The 15,955-nt window shown below is 29.4% G+C and overlaps 1 protein-coding gene across 5 annotated transcripts; it reads right to left on the reverse strand.

Annotated features, from left to right (window-relative positions):
• Positions 1-813: 813 nt before the first annotated feature.
• Positions 814-13,488, reverse strand: Taf3 (TBP-associated factor 3). Of its 5 annotated transcripts, none has more exons than XM_033486000.2 (11): positions 12,854-13,488; positions 12,530-12,701; positions 12,193-12,435; positions 10,871-12,039; positions 10,206-10,775; positions 9,943-10,122; positions 9,747-9,847; positions 8,974-9,313; positions 5,363-5,457; positions 3,768-3,868; positions 814-3,378 (listed from the first exon to the last, which is right to left on the reverse strand). In XM_033486000.2, the coding sequence occupies exons 2-11, from the start codon at positions 12,693-12,695 to the stop codon at positions 3,314-3,316; spliced, it is 3,030 nt and encodes a 1,009-aa protein (XP_033341891.2). In that variant the 5' UTR covers positions 12,696-12,701; positions 12,854-13,488; the 3' UTR covers positions 814-3,313. The 5 variants fall into 5 exon arrangements, with proteins under 5 accessions (XP_033341891.2, XP_076376158.1, XP_076376159.1 ...); XM_076520043.1 differs by having other exon boundaries at positions 10,871-12,042; positions 12,854-13,485; XM_076520044.1 differs by having other exon boundaries at positions 8,974-9,298; positions 10,871-12,042; positions 12,854-13,479.
• Positions 13,489-15,955: the final 2,467 nt, after the last annotated feature.

The following is a 15,955-nucleotide window of genomic DNA, read 5'->3' on the forward strand; positions in this document are numbered from 1 at the left end:
TTGCTAATTTTAAGATTATATTAATGTTAATGTATTACATTTTAAATATTACTACTTCCTAATTAACCAGTAGCCAAACTATTACAAGAATAATGTAACCACAAAATTTCGATAATTATATTTTCCAGTCTGTACAAAAAATTGTAGCGATTTATGTTTAAAAATATAAAGAAAGTGGAATAGACATGTACAATAAGAAGTTGGATAGTGTGTACATAGGTATATATACACATAGAATGATGGGAAAGTGTGGTACTGTTGTGTTTGTATTCTTATTCATTGTAAGAACAATTAATATTATAATCGAATAATTTTTGTAATTATTTAAATAATGGTAATTACAAGATTAAAACTATTATTGTAATAAATTAAGCATTTGTTTTTATTGCAAATAAAATTTTTACCATAAATAAGAGAAAAGGATAAAAGCATGATATATTTAAAAATATGTTACATACTTTCAAGTGTAAATAATTTTATTTTTTCAGTATTTCTTATTTTTTTATGAAAATAGGAAAGTTCTATATAGTTTTTTTTAGCAATATATAATCATAGCATTAAAAATAGATCTGTAAATAATTTATTTATATATTATATATGGTTCTTCAAATATGTAACATGCTTCATTGCCATTTTGTGATTTATGTTGACAATTATGTAAGATTTAGCACTATATCATTTAATAAATTGAGATTTTTTAATTTAAAATCCAGTTTTTTTATTGTGAATATTTTGTCATTGCTATAGCCATTGTTATTATTGTTACAATTAAGTTTTTAGTGAACTTTCGATATAAAACTATAAAATACAAAGTTAATTATTTATCTATTTTCTTTATTGATTCTAGTTTCGACTTCTCGAGTTCAATTGTATTATATTTATATTGTATTTCCCAATAACAGAAAAAATAATGCACTAAGTTATGCACAACGTTATATAATATATATTACTTTTCATATTTTGTAAAAATCATATTAAAATTAATCCTAACTACTTTAATTTCTTCAGATTAATTCATTCTTTCCAAGCATACAATTTTGAATATTACATTACATTACTTATCACCTAAATGAAGTAAATTCTATAAAAGCACAGTTTTAACTTAGTTTTATATACCGAAATCAATAAATAATGATTACAGCTCTTAAGATATTACTGCATTTCTCAATTAACTTCCTATTCTTATCACATTGAGACCCAATTGCTTAGGTAGATTCCTGACATTTTATTGGGTTGAATAATTACATTTATATTTTTACAATGTTATCATATATAATAATTAAATTGTAATTCCAAATGAATCATATTATAAATAATTTAATTATGGTACAAATAATTATTAAATTATCTTTTTAATTATGATATTTATTGTCAATCAACCGGATAGATTTATCAATTAGAGTTTGCTTCGTGAAACTGACACAGATAAATCTATCCAAACGGGTTTCAATGTGGTAAGTGGTGTAATATTCGTTTTATGTGAAAATACATTTCACATTATATAGTACGCGCTAAAAGTTTTACAATCATTTAGAAATAAATACGCGAAACATGTTTATTTGCAAATACAAGAGGTTCCTTAGAAAAATAATCAAAGATGAAAAGTTTCTTATTACAAGTGCAAAACAATGAATCATATTTTTACAACCACGATCGTAATAGCCATTATGGAATTATCTTGAATACATTAAATACAGGTGAAAAAATTTACACTTTATACGAGTACGCAGAAGCATCTGCTTTAATACAAGACAAATATAGTTTCTTTTTCTACATATATTTTAAATTTACAATATTATTTTTAACACGTTGATTGCTACATACAATTCATACCCAATCTTCATATGACCTTTTATGTAAATAATTTCGTTGTAAAATTATGTTTTTTTTACTAATGATTGACTGTTTCATAATCGATAAAGAACTATATACAGAAGTGATTTCTTTTGAAATGAGCGAAATTATGAATTCTCGCAGCATAATATATCTTAATTGAAAGTAATATACGTAAAAAATAAACGTAATAAAAAACATACGTAAAAGTTATTACAAAATAAGAACAAAGACACATGAACAAAATTTCCATTCCAATGTATAAACAAATTTATTCGAAAATTAATGTTTATGAATTAATTTTTTTCTAATATTTTTATTTTATAGTTTCGAATGTATAGGATATTGTTGTTATCAATGACCATCACAATTAATATTTCTTAAGAGCTCAACTGGAAACACCTGCATGTGAACAAATTTTATCTAGATTATAATAAAAGATATACATATATCAATTTTCCAATATTAGAAAAGCTAAATTTTTATTATGGATTGCACAATTATAGTTTTCAAGGTCATCTATGTTTTTTTTGCGTATAATTTTTTTTATTGCATCGTGTAAAATATGTTTATTTAAAAATATGTTGCAATATATATGTATTGCAATGCGTTTAATTTGGTATGGGCTTTTTCCAAATAATAAGCATTGTATTACCCACACATTGTTATTTATATTTTATATCAGTTATTTTTGTGCAGAATTCTTATAACAGCCATTTCTTCAATAAAAACTTACAAGATAAGTTTATTTATATAAAATAACTTGAACATTTTTTTAACAATATAGGAAAACAATTAATGACTAAAATGAAGAAATTTATGCCAATATATTGTAATCAGATAATGATTTTAACTTTTTTTACTAAGGGTTTCAGAGAATAGTGACTCGTACAAATGTATAAAACTCATAGTATACTTTTTTAATCCTGATCTAATTTTTGCAATGGTCATGGTTGAATGTTGCATATTTAATTGTATTTAATATAATTTTTATGTAATTCATTTATCTACATAAAAAAAGTAATTATGTTGAAAAATTAACTTGAAAAAATAGGTTGGATACATAATTTATTACCTTAGAATTATTTAGCAATCAACGTGTTAAAATTAAGTTTCTTTGAATCTGTGACAATGATCACAAAAGGTAACACTTTTTAAGTCAATTGAATTGCACTATCTTTTATCTTCTTACTCTTCTTCTTTACAGTCTTAACTTTCATGAGAGTCTTTCCTGCTTTCCCCTTGATGGGTATAGTTTTCTCTTTTAATGACTTCATTTGTATCTTCATTTCAGTTTTCGATAATTTCTTATTCTTTAAAGTTCCCACTCTGAGCTTGCTGTTCTTTTTAACTTTGGTTGAGGTTTGAATAGCAGGACCGGATCTTACACAAGATCCGGGTAGCTTGTACTAGGCTGCAACTTTAACCTTCTTCTTCCTCTTTTTCTTCTTCTTATCATGGTGCAGTTCTTGTTTTTTAGCTATACAAAAGCGGCAATACCAGTCCTCATTGTCAGCTGGTGGTACTTGCATACCAACACACACCCTAAATGATTAAAGATATATAAATTAAGTAACAATCATGGTTCCAACAAAAAATTCTTCTTATATTGTAAAACATTTTAGATTGAAATATATAATTCATTATAATTTAGAACCACTATTGAAATGTATGTTAGATTGTAAGATCATTCTAGAGTACTGATAAAAGATTCAATTATAATGTTGAACTGTTCTTTTATTCTTCTTTTAAATTAAGCTATATTTACTGAAGGGAAGGTGATATGTTGATTACTTATCTATTATCAATATGCAGATTTGCCTAGATTCATGGTAATAAAATGGCAAATGTAGTGTCATTTAACTGTTCTGAGCATTGTAATAGGTGAATGTACTGCCCGAAATTAGTGCGCTAAATTCTTTTTTTTCACTTACCAATGATACCATGCGTCACAATCATCGCAACCAACCATCGGCGATCCATCATCCTGCTTGCCACAAGCAGGACAAATCCATACTTGACGACCACCTTGATCCTGAAAGACTCATATCACGATAAAAACACAATATACAATATTTTTACCATAATAATAAATAATCCAACCCATCTTTTGTGTTATCAACAGTAATAAAATATAGAGAACTGTATCAAATAATTTAAAATATAAACGATTCATTATTGAAATGTGGTTGTCCTGTATTTATGAAGTTGAATGATGAATAATATATTCATGAAAGTATTTAATATATGTATATGCAATCTGTGAGATGACTTTTACACATTGCATGAAGTGTAGTAATGTGTAGGAATACCTGTATACAGTACATTAAAAATAGCAGTGGTACATGATGAATGTTTGTGAGTATGCAATTATGTAAAATATTTATAACATTTAATGAGTAAGGAATGATGGATATATGATGCAAACAATTTTTTTCATTGAAATGGTCATTGGCGATTGTTATTAATATTTATGATTTATAGCACTATTTACAGTACTATTAGTTAATATGTATGAAGGTATATGATCTACTCCTGGTATTATTATCATGAATACTAGGAAAGGATTAGTATGATTTATTCAAAAATTATGACTTTGACTTGCGGTAATTAAATAAATTTTCACTTGGCTCACAAACTAAGAATATTTAATAACATACTGTTACCTGATGTGCAACTTATCAATTAACTTAAACAGTAACAAAGTTTATTGAACCGGGATTAACGATTTATTTATAAGAAATAAATGTTATTAGTTTTGAATGCATAAGCTATTAAATATGCTCTGTATAAATACGATGAAATCTAATTGTACTTGATAATTTTATGTTATTACAACTAGAACTAAAAAAAACGAAGAGTATTTTACATGTAGACAATTTACACATAGGTAATTTTTTGTATACCAGGAAGATGTATTTTAAATTTTAATATAATAATCTGATGTGTTATTATTAATAACGTATTTTTGGCATTAAAATTAATATTTTGTGGACAGTAACTATAGTGGATATTTATCTTGTATTTGAATACAATTGTAATCGAGAGGATTGGCTTCATAATAGTATAAGATTGAAAAGATTTATTGTTTCCAAACATATAAGAGCATTAAATTGTGTGGGCATGTAACTTTAAGAAGTTAATCAGTAAATTGAATTATTTAATTTTGGGGATCAATATATGTATAAGTATATGCACACAACACAGTTATAATTCACTAAATTAGAATTTCCTACTTCACAAAATGTCCTGCAGTATAAATTTGTACCACAATTATATTAATTGTATTTAATTTGGATAACTTGTTAAGATGTAAGTGTTATTAAAGATATAACCTTGTGCATATTTAAAAGAATTCAGTCGAAGATAAGATTCCAAAAGTTAAAGTTGTAAAGTGCCTAAGGGTATTTCAGGCAAAAGCTGGAGACATGGCAGAAATTTGAATCTCTATAATTTTGACTAGGTAGAAAATAGATTAAATTATTATTGAATACCTAATGACTTTTGTTTAGAATGGGAATGTACTCACCACAGTAGTGGTTGGTGTTGTGGGCAACACAATCCTGCCATTTTCTTTGTCTTCCTTAGCATCATCCTTTTTAAGAGCTGCATCTGGTTTCGTCTCTGTGACGTCAAAACCGTCCGTTATATTCCTAACTGTTTCGCATGCTTTGTTTAATGACAACATGCAAATTGCATGCAATCAATCAATTCTTCATTATTTTGTCGACTATTTATTACCTCCCTTTGTGTATTATGATAGATTTTTGCCAGTCATTGTTTTTTTCGGTCAATATATGATTCATTTAATTTGACTAATATTACTGTACTAAACGAAGGGAAAATTGTTTAAACATTATTTAAAAAGTAATGAAACTATAGTGTCATCAGTATCAACTGCTCTTCATACACAAGATTCAGCCAAGTTGGAAGAAAAAGATCTCTATATGTGCACCCTTTACTTACTAATGGATATAAATTAATATATGTTTTATATGTATACTCTTAGTGTGAAATATAATTTGTTCTACAACTAAAAAGGAGGTGTGACTTCACATACATAAAGAAATAAAATTTTTCGAAGTTTTTTCTTTGACAAGTTAGTACAGTGTTTCTCTAATCACTTCAGCTTTAGTTGTACTTCAAACTACATATCACTGTATATTATTATTTAATATGATTCATAATAAACGTGATTTTTAACGTTATTCGAATTGATTATTTATACGTCGCTATTAAAGATAAAAGTATAGAACATTTCAATAAGCATAAGTTTATACAATAAATAAAAGTTAATGTGAACTGCTATGCACTATTAGCATTTTCGCAACCATGTGATAGAGCAAAGTAACAAACTTATAGAGGATAGAGAATATAGTGAAGTTGTAATATAAAAATAAAATCAACACTGATGTACATAGAACCTAAGATAATATATGGTTCAGCTTTGATACTGTTATCATCACATTATATCCTACAAGAAGATTCATTTTATGATGGAAAAGAAACAAACTACCTGGTTATAGATACTAGACTTTTACTATATTAAAAGTCATGGTACCGTTACTCAAAAAATTGTAGAATTGTTTGATACTTATAATAGAGATACTGCCTCCAAAAAATATGTTCTGTTGTCTTATGAAACATTCACTTTATAACTATTTAGTCTGAAGAAAGTTCGTTTATGCTATTGTTAATTTATTATTTTGAAATTATTTATCATGGATTTTTATATTGTTTGCTAGTTTCTTGGGATTGCTCAATTTCTACACACGTATTAAATGCTGCAAAGCATTGATTATAATCTTACGAAAACTATATGTGCACTCTTCCTTGATTAAGTATTTTGCACTTAAAGCTTATCAGCCATTTTATAACCGAAGAAAGTAGTTATTTTGAAGATAGAGCAGTGTAAGCTTTCTGGTATTTTAATGGGTGGTGCTGGTGGGTTTACTTTTTCAGCATAAAAATTGGTTTCACCAATCTGGTCATATTTTACGAAATTTTTAACAAGAAAAATTCAAATATAGTATTAGATACTAATTACATGCTCGCGAATACAATGAAAGCATTTGTAATCGTATTAATATGCATAGACGGAAGAAAATACACATAATTTATGTTATAAGGAGCAGTTTCTACTTCACAAAAAATTGTGAAAGATTAACAAAATCCAAATATCTGTCAAATCAATTTCCTTATAAAGATTTTCTAACATATTTTTGCCAGAGTAAATTAAACCATACAACTTAGACAATTAGCAAAGATAGAATTCACAAATATATAAGGTGATTCACAATAAAAATAACTGTTTTGATTATTTTCTAAGCCAAAGAAGTTAGAACAAATATTATTCATACTTGTTTCACTTTTATAATTTGAAAAATATGCAAAGTCGTAATATTTATTGGTTTACTCATTGTAGTACTAATTTGATAAGTTGTAATATATGAAATTATGAAACAACTGTTCCATAACAACTTTTCTATTGAAAAACAATGTTATCCAAATTACTGGTATGATTCAGCCAATTTTTATGTAACATTTGATCAAATTAAAAACATATCAACTTAGTTAATACTTCTTTTGGTAACTTTTTTAATCATCCATGATATCCATAGTTGATACTAATATACGATCTCATATTCGAGAACAATACTATGATACAAATATTTGCTTTAAAAAAGTGAAAACAATTCTGCAAATATTAAAAAATTTCTCCCACCATAATTTAAAATTTAACTATTTGCTCCTAACATTGAAATAATTGTATTCAATTGCATAAAATTCGTTTTCCAGTAAAATAATCTGTAAGCGCCTATTAAGTATATATTATACATGTACTGTAAGTGCATTTGCATTATAAGGGAAAATATCGAAGAAAAAAGAGAAAGTTTAAGACCCGATAAGATAGTGTAATATAAGAAAGGTCTTAGAACTTGAATTCTTGAAACTACGAACATTTGTAAGGCGCGTTCATCAAATAAACGCTGGAATTACACAATAACGTAAGACATGATACTCTTCAAAATATACAGTATAAATAAGTTCTGAGACTTCTTTCAATGTCAAGAAATCCACCTGATTAACTTGATAGAAGTGCTAAAATTTGAAATAATTAAGTAGATTTATAATTACAACATGAAATACATAACAAGTCTAATGTAGGCTATGGAATTGTTCTACAAATATACTTTAGATAAACGTAACAATACAACAAAGCAGGCCAAATGAAAATTATACCGTCACCGCAAGTCATGAATGCATAGAAAATTAAAAATGAAATGTTAGGACTTTGGAATTTTTGGATGAGGTGAAATTCGAATGGTATTGATGGGTTGAGTTAATTATCATGGTAAAAGTAATATCAATTATGTAATGATATACTATGCACAATATTCAAATAAGTCTTGATTCTATTTGTACCTTTTTCCTTATCATGAATGTCAATATTTTCAAGTATTATCTTAATAATATTGAAACATATTATAAAGTACAAAAATAAATAACTGACTAGTTTGACTAGAATTTAAAATTGGTAAATGAAAAAAATAGAATGGGATTGTCACTAATGCTTATTACATGAATTATTATAGCTGTAAACAATTGCTCATAAAATAAAAGTAGATCTGCAGATTAAAATTCAAACTTTATCATTTTCATTGTAATACATACATTCTTATGAGCAGCTCATAGTGCCTTATCTATACTTATTATCATTAATAAATGTCATTAATGATATGTCATGTCATTAATAATAGTAATAATTGAAGAAGAGCTAAGAACTGCCCAGGAATATTTGCATAAAGGCAATGAAAATTATAAAAAAATATTTATGTATCTACAGGCTATTAGAATTAAAAACTTTAGTAATCGCATTTGATGCAACAATCATTATATCGTCTATATTGACAAACACATAAATACTGAGTAATACTGATGAATACAAAATTATTCTGATAATAGAAATAGTTTAATAATCAAGATTGCTTTTAAATTTCACATTTTAAAATAATTAAGTGGTGACACTCCCAGATTTCTAATATACTATATCTTAAAAATGAATTTCGTGTCCTTCAATTTTATGCATTTGATAATGTAATTCTTTTGTTCAATTTGAAATATATAAAACGTACTTACAAAATAATACGGTGGTTGTTGTTGCGGAGGAGGTGGGATCTTAGTAGGAGGATCAAATTGAGATGGAAGGGTTTCTCTCTGAGGTAAGGCTTTGAAGAGAGATTTCTTTGCTCGAGGAACTGTTGCGAGTGGCACACTAGTAAGATTGGCAGAGAAAGTATCTGTAGGAAGAGCAGGGCTTCCATCTAATATTCCCTCCTCTGTTTTCTTACTTGCCGACTTTTGCTTTGGCGGTCGCGTTACTAATGCTGATATTTTCGCCAATTCTGGACTTGGTTCACGTTTCGTCTCGTCCTCTGGTTTCTTCAGTAATGTTTTTATTGTTCTATAACACATTTCCCTAATAATAATGTATGTGTTATTATACGTGGTACAATATATTAACGCATTGTTTATTTTATGTTGAATTATTTCATTAGATATAGTAACTCAAATTATTAAGAAAATAAATCATAATTGATATATTTTTAACAAGCAAATAAAGAACTAAATTAAACAGCGTTAATATAATAGCCAGACTGCGGATCTTTATACATTTGTAATAGATAAAAATTTACGGAGAACGTTGGAAGGTCGAATAGTATTTCATATAGCTTTTCGCTATTTTTTATCTACAAATATTATTACATGCAGGAAATCAAAACTAGATTTTATAAAAGCGTGAAATTAGATAAATATTCGCAGTTTAATATTGATATGATTTGTAAAATAATATAATGTTCACATAATAAAATTTAAATTATTAATAAAAATAAAATAAAACATAAACTTACATTTTTTTCATAGGTGCAGCATCTGGAGTTGGTGGTCTTGGAGAAGCTGTTCCTAATTTTAATGTTATTTTAGGCACAGCTTCCGAATTTTTATCTTCTTTCTGCAATTATCAAGATATAAATTTAAATTAGAACTAAATTAAAAATTTGGATTCTCATGCAAATTTATAGAAACAATGATGATTTTTGATTATACCTCTTTTTCTTTCCGTTTATCTTTCTTCTCCTTTTTCTCTTTAACTTTCTCGATCTTTTCCTTTTTCTCAATTTTTTCTTTTTTCTCTTTTACTTTCTCTGTTTTTTCTTTATGTTTCTCTTTTTTATCTTTCTTCTTTTTTATTTTGTCCTTCTTTTCCTTTTTATGTTCCTTCGATTTCTAAAATTATAATTTCTATTAAATATTTTCCTTTTTTTAGTTACATAAAACATTAGGTATATAGGAAAACATATTAAGATTACTTTTTCATTCTTTTCTAATTTCTCCAATTTTGTACTTTTCGAGGGTAGTGGTACAGGAACCGGGATTGGTGTAGGATATGTAACTGGTGTTGCAAGTGCCGATGCTAAAGGCATTACAATAGAATTCGTAGGTGCCGGTGTGAGTACTTCTTTATCCTGTTTAATTATCTTCGGTTTTTCCTCCTTTTCCTTCTCCAATTTTTCATGTTTCGTAACAGGAGGTACTGGTTCATTTACCGAAGGTGTCACCGGTTTATCTCGGTCCACAAGTCTATTTTTCGATACGCTAGGAAAGTCTTCGGATTTCACAGGTAAATTTAAAAAACGAGGCGGTAAAGGTAAATTTGGCATTGCTGGATGTGGCCCAGGTCCACCCCTACCTAAAGGCAATGGAAATCTGGAGAACATAGGATGTGGTATTAAACCCGGAGCTGGAGGAAACGCGGATAAAAAGGGAAATGGAAGTGTAGGTGGAAAACTTGGTTCTTTGGAAAGTGGAGGTTCCGGTGCTTGTGGGGTTTTTGGTCGTTCTAATATATCCACCTCTACCAAGTCGTTAGAAAGCTTTGTCTGAAATGCAAGAATTGTTTTAGTAATCTTCAGCGATCCACTTGTGGAACTGCTGATATATATATATATCTGGAAATAAACAAATTATAACTTACCTTTTTCGGACTGGTACAGTGTTTTGGACTTCTCGATTTCAGTTCTTTCTTCTTGCTGATCTTTTCTTTCCTTTTCTTTTTATGATCAGTAGGAGTTGGAGGCATGTTTAGTTCTGGTGTTCTAGGCGTGCTAGGTGTTCCTGGTGGAGACATGTCATCAAACATATAAACATCTGATCCTGGGCTGGGCAAATCAATTATTTCCCCTCCATCGGGTTGAATATGTACATCTGGCGTATGTGGGGCCTTCTTTTCTTCATGCTTCACTTCAGTATCATTGCGAAGCGCTTGCTTATCATTGTTTTCATCAATTATCAAACCTGGAGAACTTTCTCTCGAGTCGAGTTCTTTGTATTTGTGTTGCTCTGATGTATCCTTTTCTTTATCTTCTCGTGGTTTTGAAATCTTTTTGAAAATATTCAATTTCTGCTTATCAGGTTCTGATGGTAGCTTATCAATATTGTCCTCTTTCCTTTCTATCGCAGGTGGCCCAGCAGGAATATCTATTACTTTCTCTGGTTTAACCTTAGGTTCTACTTTTTTTGTTAATTTTGGACTGCCAGCTGCTTTAGGTGACATTAATTTGGGAGTTGAAGGTCTGCTCGATGAACTCTGTGCAGTACCTTGCGATTTTCCACCTCCCGGCTTTAAAGGTTTTAATTTAGCTAACTCTTTCATACCAACTAACTTCTTAGTTTTGTTATCATCCACCTTATTTGGTTTGAATAATTCTTTAGCACGATTCTTCTTCTTATTCTCCTTATCAAGCTTACCATCTTCCAACCCTTTCTTTATAATCTTCTTCGGCTTTTTGTCATACTTCAATTCAGGTGGTACCATTGGATAAGAACTAGATTGAGGTGAATCTGGACGAGACTGATGAGGTGTTCTTGCTTCAGGTAGTTTTCCTTCCCGAGCAGGTGATAAAAAACCTGAGGTGGTCATCATTACACTATGGATTTCACGCAATGGTCTGCCTTCTTCTACTACCTTTACACGTTTTACTATTGGACTTTCAAATGATACAGGATCACCTGGGCGCTTAAACACTACTTGTGGAGACATTCTATGAGGCGACACATTCATAGAACTATTCGTTGATGTTCCATTAGTTGATGATAAATCAGATGATCCATTTAGTAAGGATTCAGATTTGTCTGCTATGTAATCTTCTGTAACATAACGATTTACATTAATAATGTAATTTTAATGTAGAAGCAGAACTTTTTACAATTTCAAATTAACAATATCTTTTAAAAAATCTAAACACATCGATAGTACTTTTGAAAACAGATTGATTTATAAGAATTATATTATTGTACCTTCAGTATCAGGATACATAGCTGGTAAATGTTCATGAACATGCATTGGCCTGGTTACAACTTCTCGACTGCCTGGTTTTAGAAAATTTAAATGATTTTCACGTCGAATTGGAAATTTAGGTACTGCTATAGGATAAGGAACTGGATCCACATTCTTGATGTAATCTGATAATTCCTGTATATCAATATTCATATGTTGAAAAGCTAATCCTAAATCATTGAGATTTGGTTCCGTTCTTCCCACTGAAACAATATTAAAATTATCAGAATAATGAAAAATTAAGACACATTTATATGAAAGTCTTCTACTATTTCAGTTGAAGTACTGCACACTTACAAATTTCTGTGTACTGGTGTGATAATTTTGCTATTCGCAAAATGTACTCCTGCATCAGATCAACCATAAATTCTAGTGGTGTTGAATTAATTGAATGCCACCCGATTGTTTGACAAATTTGAGCGACAACCATTTTTAAAACACTTCTACTATATTCTGTTGACATTTTCAACTATAACAAATGGTAGAACATTTTATTTGATTATATTGTTTACAAATCAAATACATACCTGCTCTTAGATGTTGTGTAATAATATTTTTTAAAATTTCTTTAATTACACAATATGCACAAATTATTAGATGTAAAGTATTTATTTTACTTACCAATGAAAAAAGAATTATACAAAGGGTTTACAGTTCTTCAGCTTATTAATCTAAGACACACACATTCTTATTACACTATTTAACTCCCTTCAACACTTCAATCTCAAGACGTACAAGTCATTTTGATTGTAACACATATTATACTTGTTAAACTTAACAAAACGTAAATAGTAGAAAGATACAGAATGCAATGCGTCCTCACTGGCTTCACATTTTCCTATTAACGTATTTTTGATACTTCGTAATCATCGATGCATATCACAATATGTATATACGACATACCGTAATGGCGGAAAGACTAGTACTGACTGACTACAGTATGCGATGTTGGGGCAAAGCGCTCAGAAATTTGAGGCAATGAACAGAAAATGCTTTTCTCTGATTGGTTGACGCTTCACAGCTAAATAGTGCTGCCCTCACAGTTTTAGACAAAGAAAGGAAGTGGCGAGTGAGCAAGAGAGCACGAAATGAGCACCACACAAATGAAACAAGTCACACCGATGACCAATGTAGCTTGTCTCACTTTACCATGCTTGCGATCTTACTCTATTCGCGCATCCGTTGCTTGATGCTCCATCTGAAACAGCCGGCGTGATATTCGACTTGACTTTTCGCTCCGTACTCGTCGGTATGACTTGTTTCGCTTGTGGTTGTGTTGATGTTTTGCTCTCTCTTGCTCACTCGCTACTTCCTCTCTTTGCCTAAAACTGTGATGGCAGCATTGTTTAGCTGTGAAGCGTTTAACAATCAGAAGAGAAGCAGTTTCTCTACTTGCTTCATAATTCTAATCCGGTTGTCCCCGCATGGGCTTATTTTGGCGAAGCACTACTGTACAGCTATGAAAGTGAAAAAAGCAGCATTCCCTTAGTTTTGTTTGATATCGTTTACATTGTAGGCAGGTAATGAATGCAAACGTAACAAAATCTATGTTTCCGATCACACTAATAATTTGATTTTTTAATCATGATAATTACATTTCATGTACATAATGCATTTCATGTAAACGAAGATAATTTTATATTAAAGCCTGATTCAGAGAAAAGTGCTATCATGGAAAGTATAACGTTTGTAAAAGCACTACTTTTGTCTTGTAACAAACATTTTAAAACAGTACATGCCATGTTTCTGAACTTTTTTTTATAAAATATTAAGTAATAACAATATCGAATTTAATAATAATCGGTATGTACTCAACATCCAACCCATACATAACTAGTATAATAGATATGTGATTTGTTGTAAATTTTGAGCCTAAACTACAGTGATAAAAGTTGTCCAACCGATTTGATATTCGAGTGTCTAATGGCATAGGCAATTCAGTACAATAGAGCGACTACCTCACGAATTCTCGTGATAGAAGACACCTACATTACCGACCTAAGACCGATTGTAGCACCATCTTTTTATGGTCAACATAGAGTAGTTTTATAGAAACGAAACCTCTATGAAAATTTTGTATGTTTCTATCCTCAAATTCAGCGATCTTAATGTGTCACATACAGATAGCGTTGCCACTTCTTTCAAATTTGAATTTTAAATTCAATTCCGCGGCATGTATGGATGGCATGCATGTATGCATGTATGGAATGTAACATAATAAAAGATAGCATCTAACAAATACATACAATTTCATGGCCGAAATGTTTTTATGAACTTCAAGCAAATTTTATATTTACTTTGTATAGTTATCAAGGAGTTTTGAATTTGTGTATATAAAATGTTCACTTAAATAAGATTGTAAACATATATAGTTTCTCTTTTTTATTAATTTTCTTTATTTTCTAGTTTTTCACTTTTATATATCTCTATTTTAATATTAATTCATTAGTCATCATATAGTTTTTATAATAGTTAATATATTTTGTTTGCGTGTAAATACTAAATTAAATAAGTCTTAAATAAGCAAGCTTAGCACAATTATTTATCGAATTTAGGTTTGATGAAGAAATAACTGTTTCCTAGAAGAGTTAGGTAAAGAGACATTCCTTCGCTTCTTTCAATAACTATCAGTTTTTCGAATCAAATAATCAATTCCCCCGGATACGTGTGCCACTGCGAATTGGTATGAAGTAAAAGTAACAGTTACCTTGCATTATCTTCTGTGAGTGTAGCTTTCAGTTCCAACATAAACGCCCTTGTCTGCAATGCTCACAAAAAAGTTACATGATAGTTACAGCCTGTTAGATAATAATACGAATGTAATTACATGCGTATTTTATACAGTTCCGATCTGTTTATCGTACACCTACAATTACACACCTTTAGCTACAATGACCGTCAATATCGTTTGAAAACTGCAGATCACAATGAATTATATATTTAAATAATATAAATATATATATTATCAAAAACAATGAATTTATTTCGTGTTGTCGTCTAAGCACATTTAGATGAATTTCTACAAAACGGGAGGATACAATAAGCCCTTCTGGAAAAGCAAATAATACATTTTTATACAAAATATAAAATTTCGTATATATTCTTTTGGAAAATTATCCTTTATTTGAATTTGGATAAATTCTGGAAACAGAATTATTTTATTTTGCTTATGGATCTTTTTACATTTTAAAATTCAGTATTTGTTTCTAAACGGAACGGTGCAAGTATTGTTGTTATTGGCGATAAATCAGACCAATTCAGCATCTTTCGTAATAAAAATGACAAACTCTCAGTATATCTAGAAAATGATGTTCTTCATCCCCCTGAATTAACCCTCGCACATCGTCGGAAAACGGAGATGTATGTATATTTATTGTAGATGTTCAATTACGTTAATTCACCAATATCGACAAAAAAGGAATAGAGGTTTATTTCGACTTAAAAGGAAGAAAAAAATCCTCGTCACGAGTCCGACTCGTTAACACACGGGAAGGGGACTAATAAGAGAGTAAAACAAGTACTTGATTACCGTACAATACAAGCATAATTACATAAGTATTACACCCGCTAGGTGTAGACCTAAACAGCTTCTCAGTCTCGTGTGCATTGGGAAAACCCAAGACATATAATTGGATCGAAAAAATCTGGAAAAACCGTGTGCCAGGGTTATGAAAGTAGTAAATCACGCCTGTATCTCTCTCTCGTTAACATGTCCCGATCTAA

The sequence above is a fragment of the Megalopta genalis genome, chromosome 3 (assembly GCF_051020955.1).
Source record: "Megalopta genalis isolate 19385.01 chromosome 3, iyMegGena1_principal, whole genome shotgun sequence".
NCBI lineage: Eukaryota > Metazoa > Arthropoda > Insecta > Hymenoptera > Halictidae > Megalopta > Megalopta genalis.